We start from the raw sequence: 17,315 nt of genomic DNA on the forward strand, positions 1-17,315 counted from the left end.
AATAGTACAAAAATGGTACTTAATGTAGATTTTTTTTTTGGTGCAGGACAATGAGGGTTAAGTGACTTGTCCAGGGTCACACAGCTAGTGAGTGTCAAATGTCTGAGGCTGGATTTGAAGTCAGGTCCTCCTAAATCCAGGGCTAGTGCATTATCCACTGTGCCACCCAGCTGCCCCCACAATGTAGATATTTTCAGAGAGCTATGACTATGCAATTTTCTCAAGTAATGAAAATTCCCTTAATTTATAAATTAGTAGTCCTGGAAGATGTTAGATAAGTAGTTCTTAATCACAATTTTTTTTTTAATTTTAGAAGAATGATTGATTCTCTTTTCTGGTCTTCAAACCATCTCTGAATTCTTATTACATTCAACTCTCTTCTGCATAACTATTTTCTATATGTGATTGTCATGGGGTGCAGAGCACCCCAGGATTTCTCTGGGGCACACTGAGGAATCTTGTCCTTGAGGCTAAACCAGAGGACAGCACTTGCCTAAAGAGATAAGCAGAACCAAATTGGACTGAGCTAGCTTCGGATTCCCACCCTTCATTCTGGTCTCCCTTACCCTGGGGAGATAAATTTGGGTGTGGCTGTGGCCTTTGTGTCCTGAAGAGAGATCTGTAGTCACCCCTCACCCAATTCCTCCAGTTACTGCCAGTGGGGGATGGTCATCCCTCACTAAAGAAACTTTCCACAGGCAGATGGTCCACCCCCATCAGTCCTCTATAAAAGTAACTTCCAGTCTCCTGCTCAAGGAAATTGGTACCTCTGAGCCACTAGCTTTGTGCCTATCTCCCCTTGAGAAGTCCAAGGATTTCTTTCATGGTTTCCCTTCCCCCCCTTCCCTTCCCTTGCCCCTAAATAAACTACCACCTTATTCTAACTACTTTTGTGTGCAAGAGGGTATAATTCTTTAAAGAGGAATTCCTAAGAACCCCAACCCCTAACCCAACCCGTACCCCATTTCCCCCATTACAGTGATCCAGGGACAAATTCTATTAAGCCAATTAGTTTGTGTCATAGGTCCTCAAACATGCCCTCAAGTCTGTGGTCAAATTCATTTTAAAAATCTGCTCAAACAACACAATCACAGAGCTGTCACCAGAAAGCAATTCTTTTGATTCCCAGTTGGTTGTTCTTGGCATTAACCAGCAACAAGAGCAGAGTGGGCTTGAGGAATGCTTCTCACTCTCTGAGAAGTCATGGAAAAAAGCACATAAAACATTCATAAGTCGGATAAGTCCATGAATACCTTATACATAAAAACATAGGAAGTGCAGGCAAATTAGATGGCTCTCTGTGCTTGCAAAAACATAGATTTCATGTTGAATTTATTCCCTAATACCCAAAGGTATTGTGGTGGCTTTTATGATGTGAAACTTGTTAAAAGCATCATCTCCACCCTCCACTCCAAACACACACACACACACACACACACACACACCCCTCACCTAAAGCAAATCCAACTACTGAACACCTGAAAAAGAAGTTCTCTTCACCAAAGTCCTTGGCACCATCAAATGGTTCAACATGAGAACTGAATATGGTTTTATCAATAGAAATAACACTAAAGAAGATGCACTGCTGTCTGCTTTGCTAGTGCATCCTAAGGCCTGGTGGTCCTTTCCATCTGACTGAATAACTAAAGTTTTCTATGTGTGTTTTCTTCTGCTAGTAGAATTTGAGCACCCCAAAAAGTAGAGCAGCTAGGTGGCACAATGGATAGAGCACTGGCCTCAGACACTTACTAGCTGTGTGATTCTGGGCAAGTTACTTAACCCTCTTTGCCTCAGTTTCCTCATCTGTAAAATGAGCTGGGGAAGGGAATGGCAAACCACTCCAGTATCTTTGCCAAGAAAACCCAAATGGGGTCATGAAGAGTCAGACACGACTGAAACAACTGAACAACAAACAATAGTCTTGCTTTTCTACTTCTACCTTCAGTGCTTTGCACATAGCAAGTACTTGATTAAATGCATTTTCATTCATTGCATTCTTTTGTTCATTTATCCATGCATTCATATGCTTCAAACTTAAGGTAAATTGCTTTCTTTATCCTTCCTCAGACCATTGTGTTGTTTGAGCAGCTAATGAAGGCAGCATATATGTTGGTTAAAGTCTTTCCCTCGTTTTCATACCTCCAGAATAGCGACCACCATTTTTGCCCTTCAAGATTTCCCAGGACTTCTTTTAGTCAAAATAGTATAAAGAAAAGAAAAATACAAATATTTCAAATCCATCTTCCACCCTAGTTATAAATATTGGATGCAATTTAAAGCCTAGACTTTCATCTTTAAATTCAAAGGAAGAGAACCACTCACTTATCTTAAGGACTCTCGCTTGCTAGTCCAAAAAACGCACTTTCTTTATATATCATAACACCAGCAGTGAGATCAGCAGATGCCAATCTGACTGACAGTCTTTGAGGATTCCTTTGATGAGTTAGTGGTAGCAGAACATGAAAATTACATTTCTCCTTAGACTATAGTAACCTTTCATCTACCATTGATTTTTATTTTCCTTGCATGATACACCATCATCTACTCCTTTCTCCCAATTAGCACTCCCCCAAGATTGCCCAAAATGCTAGGCTTCCCTCTACAGCATTCCATATTCTTTCATCAGGTCTTTATCTCCAGGTACTTCATCTACTTTAGGTCACCTTCCATGGCTTCCCTCTTCTCTCATGGCCTTTTCATTTCAGCCAACTCAGATTACTCCCATGTAAAGTGCTGCCCCCTTTCACTTATGGCCATTTTAGTTGCTGAAAGGGGGCAGAAAAAGGACATGCATTTTAGAAAAGTAGCTCGAGACCCTTCTGAGGAGCTGAGAAAACTGTCCCTCAGATAAATGTACCAAGAGGACCTATTTGAAAGCAGCTCAAAGACATAACTACCATACAATGGAGGGGAGGCAGGACTGCTTTGGCATACTGTTGTCCATCAGCTCACGTATTGCTCTTTTCAGTGAGGGATATAGCTGAGAAACTAAATCATAAAACTGTTTGGGGATAATGAGAAAATTATATATAATTTGTTTGTGTTATGCCTGATTGAACCATGGATTTTGTTCTTTTTTTTTTTCCAGCCTGAGTTAGAGAAGGGTCAGTACTCATGAGGAAACCCCAATTTGAAGCATTAGAAGCTGCAGGAGATGAGAAGCGCAGTCGAAACAGAAGCCCGAAGAGAGAAACTGATGGCAGAGACACTCCCCCCACCCCAGCCCCTACCCCCTGTGAGAATCAGGGTGCCACCCCCCTACTGAGAAAGACATTGTGAGAACCAGGGCAGGGCCACCCTGAGGAGAAAGCAGTTGACTAGTGTCCAGAAGTTACTTCTATTCATAGAACTGCCTGTAAGTCATGTCAATCAATGCTACCAGCCAATTAGCTTGGAGCTGTGTGTGGGGACCGCCCCTGTGGCGGTCCCACAGGGAGCTTCCACTCAAGAAGAACGGGGGATTTTCTTTCGGTTGGAGGTCGTGGTAGTGCCAGCTACAGAGCCAGGGTAGCTAGGCTTTTTCTTTCTGAATTTCACGTGTTCTTCCTCTCTCTTTTGCTAACTTCTCATATACTTTAATAAATGCTTAATGCCCAAAGACTGGTGCTATAAGCTTCCAATTTAAGGCGACCACACATTAGATTTTAGTCACAACAGTTAGATTTTAAACATCACACCCCATGTTGTTTGAAAGAAGAATGAAGAATCAGAAGCTAAGAAGAGCTGCTTTGGACAGCGCCCACTGATGGAGCTGAATAAAGTCAAGCAGGTACTGGGGGCTGGGAGGAGGGCTCTGTACCGGCTAGAAACTGATTGGAAGAAAGCGAAATCTTCCTGTGTGAAGTTTACTGCCCACTGGCACCCTGGGGGGGGGGGAGAGAATAGTTCTCAGGGGCTTGCCTGCTGGGTGCTCTATAACTTGAGGAAGAAAATGTGGGGAATGAAAGACTTTGCATCTGCTTTACCAGAAGCTATACTTGATGAACAGTTTTGCTAAGAAATGAATGGAGAAAAGAGAGCAGGCCAGGGAGGGGCTACATTGCTCATAGCACTACAGTCACCAAGAGAGGGGAAATCCCTCAGGGTTTTGTCTTCATTATCATTTACTGTCCTCTTGAAAAGGGGAAACCCCCTTACGGGTCGGTCCATAGAGAAAAGACAGGATTCAGTTGGCAGATTTCGGACTTAAGGAAAGTACTTTGAGCTTAACAATACTTGAGGAACCCCAGAGTGGCTGAGAAGTGACTTCGTGCAGCTGGAGATTGGAATAGCTCAGAAGTGGAGCGGGGGATGAGTAGTACAGACTGTTCCCTAAAAAGGACTTGTAGGACAGTTGTGCCTTGCCCTAGGCAAATGAGTTGCCTTAATCCCATTCCTCATTGCTAGATTTCTGCGTGTACCTACGCTCTCCCATAAACAATTTGTGTATGGACAGAAAAGTGTCACCCAGGTTTACGGGTGGATGGTTATATTTTTGTTATTCTTGATTTTGTCTTCTATTGACTATATGTTATAATATCATTGTCATTACCTTCTCATTTAATAAATGTTTCATGTTTAAGAGTCATTGGTACCCTTGTGTCTGCTTTATGCAATTGTAAAACATACCTGGGGGGTTCAAGAACTACTCTGATAACTAGTAGGAATGTCTTTCCAAACACACATCCCACTCCATCCCACCCCCACCCACATTAGGCGCATTAGAGATCATCAGCATGGCATCATTAAAAGAGCACTGGTTTTGGAGTCAGATGACCTGGACTGAAATCCTGGTTCTGTCAGTTATTAGTTGTATGATCTTGGGTTACTTCCACGTGTTGAGTCTTGGTGTCATTGGACTAGATGAACTCCAAGTCCCTTTAGACTCTAAAACTAAGATGTTATGAGGCTATGACATCATTTAGCTTCTTGTCTCTGCAGAAACCCCTTCTACAACTTCCCTGACAGGTAGTCATTCTGTTTCTGGAGAAATAAGAACTGACCTACTCCGTTAAATGGCCTTCCCATTGTTGTTGTCCAGTCGTTCTTTTTAGTCACGTCTGACTCTTCATGACCCCATCTGGGTTTTCTTGGCAAAGATAGTAGAGTAGCTTGCCATTTCTTTCTCCAGCTCATTTTACAGATAAGGAAACAAGCAAACAAGGCTACTTGCCCAGGGTCATGCAGTTATTTAGTGTCTAAGGCCAGATTGAGCTCTGGAAGATGAGTCTTCCTGACTCCTGGACTAGCCCTCTCTCCACGGCACCACCTAGCCACCTGGGCCTTTCCATAATTAGTTCTAATAAATAGAAAATCCTTCTTTATAGTAAATTGAAATCTCTTTACAGCTTCTTATTTCTGCTTGCTGTAGCAATGCAGGAAAAAAAAAGTTCATCTATTATATCCTTCAGTTAAGAGTATGAGTTCCTTGAGAGCAAGGATTGTCTTATTTTTCTATTTGTATTTCCATCACTTAGTACAGTGTTTGGCACATAGTGAGCACTTGCTAAATGCTTTTTCATTTATTCTTTCTTTTTTCTCTTCTTCCTTCTTTCTTCCTTTCCCCCTTCTTCCCATCTTCCCAATTTCCCTCCTTCCTCTCTTCCTTCTCTTATTCAGACAAAACACATCCAGTTCCTTCAATTGTTCATCACAAAAAAGAGAGTCATTCAAATATGGTATTTTAAGGTTCACAAAGTATTTCCTTCTCAACAACCTTGAGAGGTAAGATAGTAGGTATATTACTATTCCTATTTATAGATGGAAAAAAAAGGCATATAGAAAGGTTAACCGAATTGTCTGTAGTCACATAGCTAGTAGATGTCAAACTTAGGTTCTATATTTGACCTTTTGATTCCAAGTCCAGTGCTCTTATCACTGCGTTTGTTGGTAAGACTGTCAAGGCAGTAAGTAAGACCCTTCTACTTTGGGTACCTCAGAGAATGGTGGCCAGCACTTACCTCTACTGCTCTACACTGAGTGCATGACCAAAACAGGGAGGTACATCGAGCTCTCTGGTCTTCAGCAATTATTCAATGACCTTTTGGCTAACAGTGCCAGAATTAAAGCATTCTATCTGATTAATTCCCCCAAATCAGCCCAGTGAAGCATGATTATGTAATGGGACCAGTTTTGCCCAATCTGTTTTATCACCACGTGAATACATACAACAGTGCGGTGACCTGTTGCTTGACTAAATTATGGGGACATAAAAGGTGAGAGCCAAGTCAAAAAGAAAAGAAACTGAAAGTTAAGGTAAATTTCTGTGAGCTTAAAGTTACCTCGATGCAGTCGCTTTTCCAAATATTTTTTTAAATTCTATTTTCAGTTGAATATTAATGTAGCAGGTTCCCCTTACCCTCTGTTAGTTAATTCACTCACCCAACTGGCAGCCATACTGGTGGACTGGAGGTTCCTTAGAGGAGCAGTAACTGCTACAACTAACTCTCTCAAGGTTCTAGGGATAAACCTGTGGGGTGGCTCCTCTCCTATTACTTTATACTCTAGTTCCTGAGCCCCAGCTGGTATGCCTTCTGTAAATGCCTTCTGTAAATCACCTACAGCTGACTCCACTAGCTTTTTATTGGTCTTTCAGGTTTTTTTAATCACTTATATTTCCTCCTCCTTCCCTTTCCATACTCCAAGAGAGCTATTATATATTAATATTATAAATTATAATTTCATAATTATATTATAATTATAATTATATATTTATATCTGTATACACATATAACAACAAATTCTTTCATTAACTTTTAAAACATCAATTAAACAAAAGACAAAACAAAAATAACTATAATATAAACTATCCATAAGCTTGGGGCACACTCTCCCACTAATGCACACCGTTTCAGAGAGAGACAGAGACAGAGACAGAGACAGAGGTATAACTTCATAGCCTCTCTTCCATCAACTGACTCTTCTAGGAAACAGGTGACAATACAGGTTAGGAAAAAGCCTTCCTTCCACCACCTCTGGGGGCTTTCTTAGACCAACCTTCCTGGTCCAAAGCAGGGACCTTTTTAGTCACAGCCATGTCCTCTAACTCATGGAGATTCACCAAGCCCTTATTTCTGCCAGCTAAGCAATGTCCTTTGTCCAATAATCTGAGAATTTTCCTGGGGTTCATTGTTCCCCAGCTTGCAATTCCAGAGTTTGCCTCCTGGTTGGATGCAGATTAGATGCTAAGAAATGGTACACTGTGGTCGCCTTTGCACTGAGGAAGTGCCTAGTCTCTGGGGGCTGCTTTTTGGGTGGCTTTTTTTCCCTTTCAAATATGCAAGTCTCACTTTTATCTTTGTCTTTTGTCCCTTGCAATCAGCAAACCTTTCAAAATCTGAAAGGGGTATTCCTTTACATTAGAATATTATAAGATATAGGATGTTGTTTGTTTGTTTGTTTTAGTGAGGCAATTGGGGTTAAGTGACTTGCCCAGGGTCACACCACTAGTAAGTGTTAAGTGTCTGAGGCCGGATTTGAACTCAGGTCCTCCTGACTCCAGGGCCGGTGCTCTATCCACTTCGCCACCTAGGCCCCCCAAGATATAGGATGTTAAAACTGGAAGGGACCTAAGTGTTATCTCCCTATTTTATGGAAGAAACTGAGTCCCAGAGTGATAAAGTTACCAAAGGCCACACAGCAAATTGATGGCAAAGTCAGGAGTATGTCACTGTCTCCTGAGTCCCAGCCTAGTATATACATTCTGCTATACCATGTATTCATTCAAACATTCAACAAGAATTTATTAATGCCTACTATGTGCCAGACCATGCTAAGTGCTAGGGACAGAAAGACAAAAATGAAATTGTCCTTGGCTCAAGGAGTTTATATATTCTTTTGGGGTGAAAGAAAATGAACACAGATAAGCATATACACACGCGTGCTTATATGCATTACAATAAATATACACACAGGTACATATATGTGTATGCATATATATATACATATATTTGTGTGTGTGTATAAATACATATCCTACCCTAAGTTGCTGGTGCCTTCTGTCCTGATATGTGTAATATCATATGGGTATATATTTCGCATGTTTATACATGTATACATGTATGTGTATATGCACATATGTATATACATACATACACATCTCTCTACACACACACTTGTGTGCACACACACATGTGTGTGTCTCTGGACAGAAGGTGCTGGCAGCAACTTGGGGTAGGGTGATCATGACCGGCCTCCTGAATGAGGAATAATGCTTGAGCTGAGCTTTGAAAGAAAGCGAGGGATTGTGTGAATTTGCAGAGGCGAGGAGAGTGTACATTTCAGGCAAGACATTTCCTTCTTCAAGGCCTGAGGTTAAAGGGACAATCTTAGATCCACGGGTATTGTGGATATAGCTCTAATCCTATAACTATATAATCTACTTTGCTGCTTCTGCTTATTTTGAATTGCAAGGAAAATTAATATTTCTTCCCTCGCTTGTACATTTTCATCTGTTCCCCTGCTACAATCTATTCTTATTAATCATTGATACCACATGAGGAAATAACCGCATCTCTCTTTAAATAGTTCTGTTGTATTAAATGGATTTTAAAATGTTCATGAAGAAAAAGAGTTTGGCCTTGTTATGAAACCTCTAGCCGAAAGCCAGGTTTAAAAAAATTTATAGAAGCTGAACAATTCATCAGACAAAAAAAAAAGGAAAAAAAAAAACCTATCAGCATTGATATAGAGAGAAGACGTAGCATTCTGTGATTCTGTATAGGTGAGAGACTTGAATAGAATTGTGGTTGCCAAGGAAACCTTTTCTTGATTCAAGGAGATTACCAAGGGGTTTGATACTAACTCAGGGAATCACAGTGGAATTTTTTTCTTCCCTTTCTATTTTTTTCCATTAGACGGAGAATAAGTAAGCAAGGCTGAAAAAGCATTTTAGAGCTGGTTCTAAAAGCCGTGGGTATCAGAAAGTCCATGCCACTCTAAAGCAAAAGGGGAGACAGAAAATGAACTAGATAGTCAAACGAATACTTTCCTTTCAATAGGTTGAAACAGCGGGCATAGGAATTTAGCAGCGTTTTGATGTCAAAAGTCAGAGCAGGGCAGAACAGGTTACAATTATGCAGAACAGACTTGAAACCTGAAGTGTCTGGACACCAGAAGAGTAAAAGCAAATATTTCTCCTAAAAATAAAAGGGATTAGAGGAGGATGAAGCAATGCCTACCAATTGCTCTCTCAGTTGTTAATACTCAGAGTGAGTCTATTTGCCCCATATAGTCACTGTTCATTGAGTAGCAGCTACTCAAGCTGTAGACATGATGCCAAGGAGGGAATGATATTCACAGCTAGCATTTATAAGGTGCCTACTGTATGTTAGGCACTGTGCAGCTCTGGGAGTTAGAGGCTATTACTAGTCCCATTTTACAAATGAGGAAACTGAGGCTGACAGGTGACCTGCCCAAGGTTACACAGGTAGTGTTTGAAGTAGGATTTGTCTTTTTTTTTTTTTTTGTCAAGGCAATGAGGGTTAAGTGACTTGCTCAGGGTCACACCGCTAGTAAGTGTCAAATATCTGAGACTAGATTTGAACTCAGATCCTCCTGAATCCAGGGCTGGCTGCCCCCGAAGTAGGATTTGAACTCAACTCTTCCTTACTTCAAGTTCAGTGCTCTTAATTATTGCACCACCTAGCTGCCTAATAGATATGTCAGCCATAATTATTACCTGAATAGTAATTGAACTGTGCATCTGGTATTCTTTATTCTAACTACATGTCCAATTCACCTGCTTTTCCCACCACAAATTTACTCTATTATATCACTCACTCTATTTCTTATTACATATGCAGCAGCATTGGACAGATGCTACAATTTTTCTCAAGGTCATGTGGTAAGCAGAAGTAAAACTTAGTTTTCTCATAACTACTTCAGCAAGAATGAAAAACAAAAACACCAAATGAAATAATGATCAAGAAATCTAAGGAGAAATGACAAAAGGTTCCCTTTGCCATCCTACTCTATACAAAGAGACAGCCAGAAGTCTGTGTGGGAACATGACCGAAGAGTCCGTCCTTGTAGCATACATAGCTCACAGAAGCATTCAAGCTTAGAAGGAGTGTCTGTCCCTAACTTATAGCTGTATTACTTGTATATTTGCCTTTCAGAAGTGTGACTAGAAGTAATATACTTGATTGAACTGTATAGGCAACTAAATCTAATTCAGTGATTTTCCAATTCTGGAAAACCAGGTTGGAACAGAGAATAAAGAAGAATATATGTGGGAAGTTGGTTTTCCCCTTACCTGAAAAAGACTCTCCTCTATAATTTAAGGAATAATAGAGCTTGTTAAGATTAAACTAACCTTCATGACAAAAGTTGGGAGTATGGGATATATGTATTCAAATACTAACTATTCAGGTAAATCTTTTATTGTATGTTTCAAAATAACCTGAGGTCATAGGCTTAAAACTGGAAGATACTTCAAAAGATCATCAACTACAATCCCATGGGTTGGTTTTTTTGTTTTGTTTAGGTAATCAGGGTTAAGTGACTTGCCCAGGGTCACATGGTATTAAGTATCTGAGGCCACATTTGAACTCAGGCCCTCCTGACTCCAGGGCTAGTGCTCTAGCCACTGTACCATTATGCTGTTTTTTACAAATGAGGAAACTGAAACACAGAGAAGTGAAATGATTCATCCAGGGTCATATAGCTGGAATATATCTGAGCATGGATTTGAGCCCAGGTCTTCTTGACTGCAAGGACCATATACTACCCACTATATTTTGCTGCCTTTACAGAGGTCCATATACCAAATCAATATTTAATTGCAATCTATTATATCTTTCTCTATCATTCTTCTATAAAAGTGTATTTATTATATTTATTACAGAATAGTGAGAAATTGAAAAATAAATATAGTTATATTAAGATTGGCCCAATTTGACAATATAATGTTTTCTAGGGGAATTTCTCATTTTCATTGATAATTTAGGATATGAATGGTACATATGAACACTGGAAATTTTTAAAAAATTATAAAAATATATGGGTTGAAAACTGACTTGATATAATATTATACTTTACCTTTGAAACAGGATAGTGTAATCTGCGGGAACCTTTCCCATTAGGGCCTGCCGAGCTGCCTCACGCCGTTTCTGCATAGAAACTATTTCCTAGGCAAGAAATATGGTCACCAATTATATTCATATTAAAAAGAGCTCATATATACCCTTTGACCCAGTAATACCTCTACTAGGACTATACCCCAAACAACTCAAAGAAAGAAGAAAAATATCCAGATGTACAAGAATATTTATAGCAATTCTTTTTGTGGGATCAAGGAACTGAAAACTCATCACTGGGGAAAAGCTAAACACACTATGGTGTATGAATGTAGGAAACTATTATTTTGCTATAAGAATTGATGAAGAGGATTGATTTCTGAGAAACCCACCTGGGAAGATGTGTATGAAACTGATAAAGAGTTAAGTGAGAAGAACAAGGTGAACAATTTACATACTAACAGCAACAGCTTAAAGATAAACCAACTTTGAAAGACTTAAGAACTTTGAACCACACGTGACCAGCCACAAATCCAGAGGATACCATGATGAAAAAATGCTACCCATTTGACAGAGGTGATGGACCTAGGGTACAGCCTGAAACATATTTTTTGAACATGGCAAATGGGAGAATTTGTTTTGTTTAATTTTGCCTATTTATTTCAAGGATTTTCTTTGCTTTGCTCTTCCTTCCTTCCTTCCTTCCTTCCTTCCTTCCTTCCTTCCTTCCTTCCTTCCTTCCTTCCTTCCTTCCTTCCTTCCTTCCTTCCTTCTTTCTTTCTTTCTTTCTTTCTTTCTTTCTTTCTTTCTTTCTTTCTTTCTTTCTTTCTTTCTTTCTTTCTTTCTTTCTTTCTTTCTTTCTTTTTCTTTTTCAACTGGGAGAGGTGAGGTCAAAGAGAAAAGAAATAAATTTTGTTAAATGAAAAATAATTTTAAAAACTAAAGGCATCCCCCCACCCCCACCCCCCAAAACAACTAAAGGCAGACATCAGGGATTTTAAAGAATAAAAATAATAGAAACAATTTATTTACATGATATCATTTGATCATTTGATCCTGACACAGTCATCATCAGTTCAAAGGACCATGGAGGCTGTTAAGTCTGACCCTCTTATTTTACAGATGCAAAAAGGTGATGCATTGAGGAGTTAAATTTGTTGCCCATGGCCATGCAGGTAGTAATTATAAGATTCAGGATTTGAACCCAGATCTTTCAGACTTCAGGTCTAGCACCCTATCTACTATGCTACACTGACTCTCTGGAAGCTTTCCAAAAAGAGTGGAATGAGCAATTGCTGGGGATACTATAAAGGAAATCCTTCTTCAAGTACATGTTGTACTAGATGACCTCTGGGGTCCATTCTAACAGGTCCAAGAAAGCCATCATCTCCTCCCCCCTCCTCTAACAAACCCCATCCATCCTCTACTGGATGATGAATGACATTTCACCTTGGGGTCTACTTCATTCAAAGAGCTATGGAACATGAAAGAACCACTACTGGGCAAGCATGGAGTTCTTCCTGGTGCTCCTAAAAGAACATCTTATAGACATAAAGTGAATGAGTGGAGGGAGAGCAGGCCATCAGAGGAGGAACAAGAATAATGAGAAAAGAATGGGAAGGAAAAATAAAGTAATAAGAGAAGTCCTCAAAGTTCATAATATGGATCTTTGCGCCAAGATGTGCCAAGGAATATATAATAGAGGAGGTGGATCAAAATGAGAAATATATACTCACAACAACAGGCATGCTCCTCCCAAAGTTTCCTTTGTCCATAATGGCCTAAACCTCATTTTCTCATGTTGAAATTCTACCCATCCTCCCAAATCCTCCTCAAATGCTACTCTCTTTTTGAAGCCTTCCCTAATCTCCTTAGTAAAGACTTATCTCTTCCTCCTGGGAATTTGCATTGTAGCCTTCTCTAATGCACTTATGTTCTATTCCCATTTATAATTTATTGTTATCAGTACATGTCACTTCCCTTGTTATATTGTAAGCTCCCTGAGAACTTCCTTTAAATGTCCTTCAGTGCAATATTCTGCCTGTAGTAGGTATTAAATAAATATAGTATACGAGATATGATTATAATATATTAAATGATTCCCATAAGTCCCAGGGAAAAATTGTCTCAATTCCATTCCAAAAGCATTTACAAGTGTGGAGTATGTGTGAAGAACTGGGGATAGAAAATATGAAAAGGAACAAAGTCTCAATCCTCCCCAAATGTACAATCCAGTAGGGGATTAGGTGAATTCATGCATAAGTATGATACAATGTAGAATGCGATATGGACATTTGCTATATCCAGATGGTACTAAAAACACATTTGAGGAAGGAAATATTATTTTTGGTTGAGAGGAATTGGAGAGGAAGGAGAGGCGGGGTCAGGGAAAACTTAGGTATTAACTAATAATGGAAATGCAAAGAACAAAAGATGGTGGTGGTATGATAGGATTTAACCTCGATCTAGAAAGGCATTGAGGAGGTGAGTTTGGAGCAATTGTGAAGGAAGGAAGGGAGGGAGGGAAATGATTTGAAAAAGGATCATTTGAAAAGGAAACATACTCCTTTTAGGAGAAAGGTACCTCAGGAAAGGAGAACAGCATGTGACGAGGTACATTAACTGACTTTGCTCTTTGTCTCTAAAAACAATTACCAAAGTGTTGGGTCTTTTTTTTTTATCATTTATTTAAATCCATTTCTGTCCCTGTTGGAAGGAAAACTTTCAGGCAATCAAAGTGTAACAAAAACAGTCAAGTGCTTATCTTCCTACACCATTTAAAACGCTGGTTTTCAATAGAAGTAGCATCAGTGATTTGTTAGAACCCACAATCTGTGCCCAAAATATGTGCCACCAGTTATGTCAGAAAAGTTGTAATTCAGAGCATCGCTAGAACATCAGTATTTCCTCTCTGGTCTTTTTAAAAGCTGTTCTTGGGCAGCTCCTAACAAAGGATGTTAGCTCTGTTGTTTTGTAGCACCATCTGCATACCACCTCTCAGATCTTAGATGAATAAAAATCTCTCTCTCTTTAGGGACAAGCTATGAAATGTGAAAATGCCCCCATGAAGACCTGCAGTTTTATAACACTATTGAATCTGTGAGTTTAAAAAGAACAAACAAGGCAAGGAGAAAATAAGGCAACAGCAAAGTCCAGGATGTCCCCCTGGCAGGTGTGGGTCATACAGGATATTCTTTCAGGATAACTTCAGCAGATGGAAGGAGACTCTACTAATACTACATTTTCTTTAATTTTTACTAAACAAATCCATGGGTTCATGTCTATCACATCCTTTCCCCCAGTCATAGCCCAGTGCCCTAGGTTATAGTGCTACCATATACAGATCATATTTTACACCCCCACCAAATGCAACAACAACAAAACCCCTTCACAGAATCAGAGAATTAGGTTGTAAGATTTAGTTTCATTGCTTAATAAGCAGTCTTTCACACTATGAGCCATGGCCCTGACTTCAGCAAGGACCATTGGGCTACCATCAGGGGTGTGGTTAGAGATAGACCCAAAGACCAAGATAAGGGCCAAAGAGTCTTGGGGACCAAAGTTAGGGTGCAGACCCCTTGTTCCCTCCTCCCACCAATGGTCTTAGCAAGATGCCAAAGCTACAGGGAATTGAGCTCTGGAGCCATTACTTGCTTGGGCACATTATAGAGTTGCCCCCTTTGGAGATACAGGTAGCTTTGAGAGTGGTGAACTGTCAACATGGAGGTCAGTTGTGGTACACCCCAATGTTACAAACTGACATTTTTGATTGCAGTGGCAACTAACAAAAGAATTTGTACTGTGATGTCTGCACTTAGTATTGCCCTTTCATTGTTTAGTTCTGTGCCAGTGGCTCAAAGGTGTTCATCAAGACTACTTATTCTCCTGGCCCAAGATTGTGTCACCATATACTTGAATTTTGGCTGTCCTCAAATGTTTTCTAAGAGAGGTTATTACTGGACCCCCTTACATGAATCCGGAGAAAGATTGTGCTGGTACATGGGAAACTCTCCATTTCCATCACATGTCAAGTCCAAGTCTTCCCAGAAGTCGACAAGATAGTGATGCTCACTTGCTGGCTGCCAGCTAGTAGTTGTTCATAGGCATGTCAAGGAACAGAAGAGACCACTCTCTGGAGTTGCCTCTTGAAAGCACATGAAATCTGTGTGCAGTGAATATCTTCGTTTTTGCAAATGGTAACATCTAATACCTTCATGATATGGAAAAGTGCATTCAGGAAACGGGGGAGAGGGAGGAAAGGGGAGGGGAACGTGGGCACATGAATGCAGAACTCAACCATGTTCTTTGATGTTCTACTTCTACCCTATATCGAGGAAAACCTTAGAACAGCCTTTAGCCCTTCCACATAAATACCCTATAGGATGTGACAGCCTTTCCCATTCAAGGCTGCCCTTAATGTTTATATTAATCTGATTTCTCCTATGTGACAATGTTAGGAGGGGAGCAGGATCAGGGCTCCATTCTCCCCCCAGAAATTAACCAGATACCAATGCTTTATGCATTGAAGAAGAGTTGTCTTTAGTTGGTTTGAAGGAACAGATAATGCTACACTAAAAATCTAATGCTTCAGCCTAGAATGGGTGAGACTGAGAAATCTTCAAACATACCAGTGAAAAATGCAAACCCTGACAGGCTCTATACAAGTTGGCAAGACTTCAAATATGAGTGTAGAGTGCTATGACTCTCAGAACCAGTGAACACAGAGGAAGGGGGTGTTTAGTGAAGACTAAACAGTCTGTAGAAACTGTCATCACAGGCTCTTGTGACACCATGCTCTCATACACCAGCCAAATTTAGCCTTTTATAAGCCCCTGGCATTCTACAATACAACAAACTTCCAAAGATCATGGTTTCATCAGAGTGGGTACTCTCTTTCACCAATGAGGCAAACAAGTCTCCTTTATCTTTAACAGATTGTCTTTGTGGATGTGACCCATTTTTTTTTTCATTACTTCATTGTTAGTCTTCTGATCATGGATGACAGTCATTCATTTAGATTGTGCCTGGCCCAGCACCAAAGGTTTTCCAGCCTGATTGGTAGAGCCTGTCTGCTAGAACTTGGGATTCCCTGGTCTAGCCTGTGAGTGTCACCTTTATTCCATGATGAGGTATTAGGGCAGGATATTAGTGGAGGAGCATTCTACAATAATTACCAAAAATGCATTTGAAGAAGGAAAGTGAACACCCTATAATTTTAACTCTCAGTCAAGGCTGGCATTTAATACTAACTCATATTGGCTAACCAATTTATGACCACATGAAATAGGTCAGAACCTCGGGCAATTTTCTTTTCAAATTCATAGATTATTACCATGATAATAACTTACATTATTTGAATCAAAAAGTAAATCCTTACACTTGGATTCAAAATGAAAAAAAAAATCAACATTATATGTATAAAATAGGGAAACAAGTTCATCTAAAAAATTTTGTGGGTTTTAATGGACTGAAAGTTCCATGTTGGTCAACAGTGTGAAATGGTAACCAAGAACTAGCATCAAGAGAGGCATAGTGCCAGAACCAGGGGCACAGATGACAGTTCCACTGTACTTTGCCCTGGTCAAATCACACTTATAGTATTATGTTCATTTGGGGTACCCCGTTTTAAGAAGGATAATAACCAGTAGGAAAGCATCTAAAATAAGGCAATGAGGATGGTAAATGTTCTCAAGATCATGCCCCATGAAAATGGGTAATTGAGGAGCTGAAATTATGAAGAGGGATTAGAGGTATTCTTCTGGAGGCAGAGGGTAGAACCAGGGGTGGAAATTGCAAAGAAATAAATGTAGGCTTGATAGAAGGAAGAAAAAGTAATAACTCTCAGAGCTATCCAACAGTGAAATGAGCTGACTTGGGAGATGGGGAGTTTCCCCTTTACTGGAAATATTCCAGAAATGGTTGATGGTCACCTCTCAGGGATTTTATAGAATGGATTCTTGTCATTAGATGAGTTGAACTTAATAAGTCTCTAGGGTTCCTTACAACTTTGAGATTCTGCGACTCTATTTAATAATGTTTAATGAACTGCTTTACATACAAGATTGTATCTGGTTCTCCCAACTACCCTGTGAAGTAATACAACTATTATTATCCTATTTTAGAGATGGGGAAACTGAAGTTCAAGTTAAATGAGCTGGCCAAAGTCACAGAGCTACTTAATTGTGGAGCTAGGACTCATGTTTCCTAACATCTAGGTCAATGCTTCTCTCTCCCACCCCCTCCTCCGTCCTCCCCCCCCCCCCCACTACATAGCAAAACCATACACTGCACTGGGAGAGTATAGTAAATTTTCACTAA

The 17,315-nt window shown here is 39.9% G+C and overlaps 1 protein-coding gene across 1 annotated transcript in view; it reads right to left on the bottom strand.

Annotated features, from left to right (window-relative positions):
• The window catches only part of LRGUK (leucine rich repeats and guanylate kinase domain containing), a 130,567-nt gene that overhangs the window by 22,603 nt on the left and 90,649 nt on the right, over positions 1–17,315 (bottom strand). The window contains 1 exon segment of the mRNA XM_043967863.1: positions 11,020–11,108. Coding sequence (XP_043823798.1) covers positions 11,020–11,108 — 89 coding nt within the window.

Source organism: Dromiciops gliroides, chromosome 5 (genome assembly GCF_019393635.1).
Source record: "Dromiciops gliroides isolate mDroGli1 chromosome 5, mDroGli1.pri, whole genome shotgun sequence".
NCBI classification, from domain to species: domain Eukaryota; kingdom Metazoa; phylum Chordata; class Mammalia; order Microbiotheria; family Microbiotheriidae; genus Dromiciops; species Dromiciops gliroides.